Source organism: Nicotiana attenuata, chromosome 5 (assembly GCF_001879085.1).
Source record: "Nicotiana attenuata strain UT chromosome 5, NIATTr2, whole genome shotgun sequence".
In the NCBI taxonomy this organism is placed as follows: domain Eukaryota; kingdom Viridiplantae; phylum Streptophyta; class Magnoliopsida; order Solanales; family Solanaceae; genus Nicotiana; species Nicotiana attenuata.
The window spans coordinates 43,317,089-43,324,098 of record NC_031993.1 but is presented as its reverse complement, the minus strand read 5'-3'; the positions used below and the strand labels follow the sequence as shown (position 1 = coordinate 43,324,098).

At 46.1% G+C, this 7,010-nt stretch overlaps 1 protein-coding gene across 1 annotated transcript; it reads left to right on the top strand.

The window, feature by feature from the left end:
• On the top strand, positions 562 to 975 carry LOC109226369 (RNA-directed DNA polymerase homolog; the record flags this gene model as incomplete). The annotated part of the gene is made up of 1 exon (XM_019391149.1): positions 562 to 975. A coding segment is annotated over exon 1 (414 nt), but the record flags the coding sequence as incomplete, so codon positions are not given.

Here is a 7,010-nt window from a genome sequence, read left to right as displayed (position 1 = left end):
TTGGTTACTATTCGTGGTTTTGAGACCAGAGCAGATTTATTGTTACTCGGCATGGTGGATTTTGACATTATTTTGGGCATGGACTGATTGTCGCCCCATTTTGCTATTCTTGATTGTCACGCCAAGATCGTGACGCTGGCTATGCCAGGTATTCCGCGTATTGAGTGGAGTGGTACCTTAGATCACACTCCCAGTAGAGTTATCTCTTTCCTTAAAGCTCAGCGTATGGTTGAGAAGGGGTGTACTGCGTATTTAGCTTATGTGAGAGATGCCAGTGTTGGCACCCGTTCTGTTGATTCAGTCCCAATGGTACGGGATTTTCCCGATGTGTTTCCAGCTGATCTTCCGGGCATACGGCCCGATAGAGACATCGATTTTGGCATTGATCTGTTGCCGGTCACTCAGCCCATTTCCATTCCTCCGTATCGTATGGCTCCTCCTGAGTTGAAGGAGTTGAAGGATCAGTTGCAGGAATTGCTTGGTAAGGGTTTTATTCGACCCAGTGTTTCACCGTGGGGTGCTCCTATTTTGTTTGTGAAGAAAAAGGATGGTTCTATGCGCATGTGTATTGACTACCGCCAGTTGAACAAGGTTACAGTGAAGAACCGTTATCCTTTGCCTCGCATTGATGATCTGTTTGACCAGCTTCAGGGCGCACAGGTGTTTTCTAAGATTGACTTGCGCTCAGGTTACCATCAGTTTAAGATTCGGGAGCCAGATATCCCGAAGACTGCCTTCAGGACTCGGTATGGTCATTGCGAGTTCCTTGTTATGTCATTTGGGCTGACCAATGCCCCAGCAGCTTTCATGCATTTGATGCACAGTGTGTTCAGGCCATATCTTGACTCGTTCGTGATTGTTTTTATTGATGATATTCTGGTGTATTCCCGGAGTCGGGAAGATCATGAGCAGCACCTGAGGACCGTGCTACAGACCTTGAGGGAGAAAAAGTTATATGCAAAGTTCTCAAAATGTGAGTTTTGGCTGAGTTCTGTGGCATTCTTAGGCCATGTGATTTCTAGTGAGGGTATTCGGGTGGATCCGAGGAAGGTAGAGGCCGTGCAGAGTTGGCCCAGGCCGTCCTCAGCTACAGAGATTCGCAGTTTCCTTGGCTTGGCGGGTTACTACCGTCGTTTCGTGGAGGGATTTTCATCGATTGCTGCCCCTATGACTAGATTGACCCAGAAGGGTGCCCCATTTCAGTGGACAGAGGAGTGTGAGGCGAGCTTTCAGAAGCTCAAGACAGCTTTGACTACAGCCCCTATCTTGATGTTGCCTACCGGTTCGGGGTCTTATACTGTCTATTGTGACGCCTCGAGAGTTGGCCTTGGAGCAGTGTTGATGCAGGACGGTAGGGTGATTGCCTACGCGTCCAGACAGTTGAAGATACATGAAAAGAATTACCCTGTCCACGACCTTGAGTTAGCTGCCATTGTTCATGCCTTGAAGATCTGGCGTCATTATTTATATGGAGTGCCTTGCGAGATCTATACTGATCATCGGAGTTTGCAGCACTTGCTCAAGCAAAAGGATCTCAATATGCGTCAGAGGAGGTGGTTAGAGCTGCTGAAGGATTATGACATCACTATCCTATATCACCCGGGCAAGGCCAATGTGGTGGCGGATGCCTTGAGTCGCCGGGCGGAGAGTTTGGGGAGTTTGGCATATTTACCAGCTTCAGAGAGGCCTATGGCGATGGATGTTCAGGCCTTAGCCAGCCAGTTCGTGAGATTGGATCTTTCGGAGCCCAGTCGGGTTCTAGCCTGTGTGGTTTCCCGGTCTTCCCTATTTGACCGTATCAGGGAGCGGCAGTATGATGACCCTCATTTGCTTGTCCTTCAGGACAAGGTTCAGCGTGGTGATGCCAGGGATGTGACCATTGGAGATGATGGAGTATTGAGGATGCAGGGCCGGATTTGTGTGCCCAATGTTGATGGCCTTCGAGAGATGATTCTAGCAGAGGCCCATAGTTCGCGGTATTCCATCCATCTGGGTGCCGCGAAGATGTATCAGGACCTGAGGCAGCACTACTGGTGGAGGCGGATGAAGAAGGATATAGTTGGTTATGTGTCTAGATGCCTCAACTGCCAGCAGGTGAAGTATGAGCACCAGCGCCCGGGTGGGTTGCTCCAGCAGATAGAGATTCCGGAGTGGAAATGGGAGCGCATCACCATGGATTTTGTATCTGGACTTCCACGGACCTTGAAGAAGTTTGATTCCATTTGGGTTATTGTGGACCGGCTGACCAAGTCCGCTCATTTCATTCCTGTGTGTACCACTTATTCATCGGAGCGGTTGGCGGAGATTTATATCAGGGAGATCGTCCGTTTGCATGGTATTCCAGTTTCTATCATTTCAGACAGAGGTACTCAGTTTACATCGCGGTTCTGGAGAGCTGTGCAGCAGGAGTTAGGCACTCGGGTGGAGTTGAGCACAGCATTTCACCCCCAGACGGACGGACAGTCCGAGCGCACTATTCAGATTCTTGAGGACATGCTCCGTGCGTGCGTGATTGAGTTTGGAGGGTCTTGGGATCATTTCTTGCCATTGGCGGAGTTTGCTTATAACAACAGTTATCAGTCCAGCATTTCAGATGGCGCCGTATGAGGCTTTATATGGTAGGAGGTGTAGATCTCCGGTGGGTTGGTTTGAGCCGGGTGAGGCCAGGCTATTAGGCACAGAGTTGGTTCAGGATGCATTGGAGAAGGTTAAGATGATTCAGGATAGACTCCATACAGCCCAGTCTAGACGGAAGATTTACGCGGACAGGAAGGTTGATGATGTTTCATATATGGTTGGTGAGCGGGTTCTGCTGTGGGTTTCGCCTATGAAAGGCATCATGAGGTTTGGGAAGAAAGGAAAGTTGAGGCCGAGGTTTATTGGCCCTTTTGAGATCTTGAGGCGAGTTGGGGAGGTTGCCTATGAGCTTGCCTTACCTCCCAGTTTGGTCGGAGTCCATTCGGTATTTCATGTTTCGACGCTCCGGAGGTATCACGGTGATCCGTCGCACGTGTTGGATTTCAGTTCAGTCTAGTTGGACAAGGATCTATCCTATGTTGAGGAGCCAGTGGCTATATTGGACAGGCATATCAGAAATTTGATGTCAAAGGACATAGCTTCAGTGAAGGTTCCGGCCGAGGAGGCGACCTGGGAGACCGAGCAGGATATGCGCAGCAGTAACCCTCATCTTTTCACTACTTCAGGTATGTTCTCTATGCTCGTTCGAGGACGAACGAATGTTTAAGTGTGGGAGGATGTGACGAGCTGACCGGTCGTCTTAAGAATTAACACTCCGATCCCCTATTAACTACTTCCCCTAAGTTCATTTCTGCTATTTTGGTTTGCCGGGACGTTCGGTGTTGGGTTTTGGAGAGTTTTGGGACACTTAGTCCCTAAATGAGAGCATAAGTGTTGAAAAGTGGTCCGTAGTCGGAACAGTGTGAAGATGACCTCAGAATGGAAATCTGATGGTTCCGTTAGCTCCTAGGTGATTTCGGGGTTGGGAGCGTGTTCGGAATGTATTTTGGAAGTCGTAGCTCTTTTAGGCTTGAAATGCCGAAGGTTGAATTTTTGAAGTTCTGGTCCGATAGTGAATTTTTGATTCGAGGGCCGGAATGGAATTCCGGAAGTTGCAGTAGCTCCGTCGTGTCATTTGGGATGTGTGTGCAAAATTTCAGTTCATTCGGATGTATTTTGGTTGGGTTTTTTATCGAAAATGTATTTTGATGGAATTTGAAGTTCTTAGGCTCAAATCCTCCAATTAATCGAGTTTCTGACGTAGTTTAGGGTGGTTTAACGATTGGTACAAGTTTGAATGAGGTATTAGGTGTTGTTGGCGCTTTTGGTTGAGGTCCCGGGGGCCTCGGGATGATTTCGGGTGGTTAACGAAAGAATTTTTGAAGTGTTGCAGCAGCTGTTTTTTCTCTCTTCTGGTATTTTCACTTCTGCGGCTAGGGAACCGCAGAAACGGAGCCGCATAAGCGGCCATCCCATCGTAGGAGCGGAATTTGGGCTCCCCCAGCTTTTCGCAGGTGCGGATGATTTAACCGCAGATGGGGTTGCGCACTTGCGAGACTTCTATCGCAGATGCGGCCCTGGGTCATTTGTGAGAAACCGCAGAAGCGGTAAGTATTTCGTAGAAACGGCCACCACAGGTGCGGTTTAAGACCGCAGAAGCGGAACCCCTAGACTTTAGTTAATAGCCGCAGAAGCGGCATTTGTTCCGCATAAGCGGGACAGCAGATGCGGTCCCTTGTCCGCAGAAGCTGAAATCCCTGAGCAGATATAGAAAATTCGAGGGTTTGATTTCATAAGTTAGAAAAACCAAATTGAGCTCGGGTAAGGGCGATTTTCAGAGGTTTTTGAAGAGAAGACTATTGGGCAACGTTTCTTTAATCCCTTCTAGTTATATTTCATCATTTTGTAGTTAAATCCATCATTAAAATTCGAATTTGGGATCAAAATTTGGAAGAAATTGGGTAAAACTTCATAGGCTAAACCATTGAGTTTTGATTGAGCATTTGACCTCCGATTTGGGAGATTTTTATATGGTTAGACTCGTGAGAGTACGAGGGTTCTGAAAATGTAAAAATTATTTAATTCCGAGGCATTGGCCTGAAGGGCATTTTGGTCATTTCATCTAATTTCACGCCGTAGCTTTGAATTAAATAGCAAAACCAGTTGTTTGCGATGTTATTTAAAATGTGTAATTGAATTGAATAGATTTGGGCCATTTGGAATCGGATACTCGTGGCAACGGCGTGGTTTCTAGTTGATATTGAGCCGGTTCGAGATAAGTGGCTTGTCTAACCTTGTGTCGGGGAACTTCCCCTTAGGATATGATATTTGGTAATTGAATGCCTTGTAAGTGAGGTGACGAACGCGTACTTGAGCTAATTGTTGAAAATCCGGATTTACTTTAAATATTTAGACTGAGTTTCTTTCTTATTTGCATTACTTTACTTGCAATTATAGCCTGTGTTAGTCTAGAGAAGCATGTTTAGTCGACTTACCTGCCTACTTGCTTAAATTTGCTTTGTTTGTATTTCGTGAAGTATGTAGGGCTAGAATTTACTGTTACTTGTTATGAGTTGAGCGTATATTCCGATACTCTTGAGCTGTTATTGTGTATTTAAATTTGGGACTACGGGACGGCATCCCGGGAGATCCCCTGCACGTGTTTACGATCTGGACTGAGGTGCGGGATACAAAGAGATCCCTGACACATTTATATATATTGAGGATACCAAGAGATCCTCGGGATACCAAGTGATCCCTGGCATATTTTTATATATTGAGGATACCAAGAGATCTTCGGGATACCAAGAGATCCCTGGCATATTATTGAGGATACCAAGAGATCCTCGGGATACCAAGAGATCCCCTGGCATATATATATATATATATATTGAGGATACCAAGAGATCCTCGGGATACCAAGAGATCCCTGACGTACTATTGAGGATACCAAGAGATCCGTAGTGTATATGGTGAAGATACCAAGAGATCCTCGGGATACCAAGAGATCCCTGGTTATCATCCTTGTTGTGAGCGGTATCTCCTTGCGATTGCCTTATTTCTGTTTTTCTGTTACTGTATCCTTATTATCCTGTTTAGATTCTTGCTGTAGACTATCATTATACTGTTTCTTTATCCTGTCGTTTATTATTTATTTATCTCAGCAGGGCCCTGACCTTCCCCGTCACTACCCGACCGATGTTAGGCTTGGCACTTACTGAGTACCGCTGTGGTGTACTCATGCCCTTCCTGCGCATGTTTTTCTTGTGCAGATCCAGGTACCTCTTCTCAGGCGCACTATCCTTGAGGCGAGGAGATACACGGAGACTTCGAGGTATATCTGCCGCGTCCGTAGACCAGGAGTCTCTATTCTGTTCCAACTTTAGTATTTAGTTTATTCATTTTTCTCTCAGTTGTTTAAATATTCTGGAGTTAGAGCAGCGTACTATATTTCTGTTAGCCTGTGGTTCCCGTGAGTTTCCGGGTTTTGGGATTTAGTTGTAGACTTCCGCATTTCTTTTGAGTTGTATAGGCCGAGCGGCCTTATATGCAGTTATTATTTTAATGTGTTTAGCTTTATTCAACCATTTCGCAAGTTAAGTTGTTATTTCCGCATTGATAGGCTTACCTAGTTGTAGGAACTAGGTGCCATCACGACATGTTCATGGAGGGTGAACTGGGGTCGTGGCAGGTCCCCTATATATAGGAGGGGGGATCTTAACATAGTACTGTCTAATAATGATGGGGAAATAATAATGGTACAGCTGTGCGACGACTCAGTACGGTTTTGTACTGTTCTTGCAGACCTGGTCAGATCTGATCACATGGTCTTGGGAGCTTTCCCGCCTTTCCATGACGATCGTCGATTTTATGCTGCCTCGAGGTACGCTATCATGAGCCTTCGATACACCCTCTCGAGGCAAGTATATCGAGGCCGAGCCTTAGGCTATGCTTCGAGCCCGTCGAGATCGGGCTTGGAACGCCATAGAAGCCTTAAAATCGATCTTCCCTGATTTTGACCGTATACAGATAGTCCCCGCATTTCTTAGAATGAAATGATAAGAAACGATCTTGACTCCGATTTTCTCGAACCTCTCGTGGGCTTTTGTAATCCTCTTTTATTAATATAAGAGCTTCTTTATTTTGCCTCAGACTTGTGTTGAACTCCATTTTGCCTTCATTTGTGAAATAACCAAGTGTATGACTCTATCGATCGGCCCGAATACTAGATCCGGACATAATAATCCCTCAGATTTTTGATGGGTTAATATGATATTCCTTAAAGCTCTTTGTTATCCCTTGGACTAAGCCTGGATTGATTTGATACGAACTTAGGTCATCGGGACTTCTGGGTCCGAATTGAGCGAGAGCAGGGTCTCGACTTTTGAAATAAGCTTAGCCTTTTTAGGCCTCATTGATAGTCCTCGAGTGGTAAGTTTCTCAAACTAAAGCAGCCTTTAGATTTCTCAACCGGGTGGGCGTTTGCTCGATCG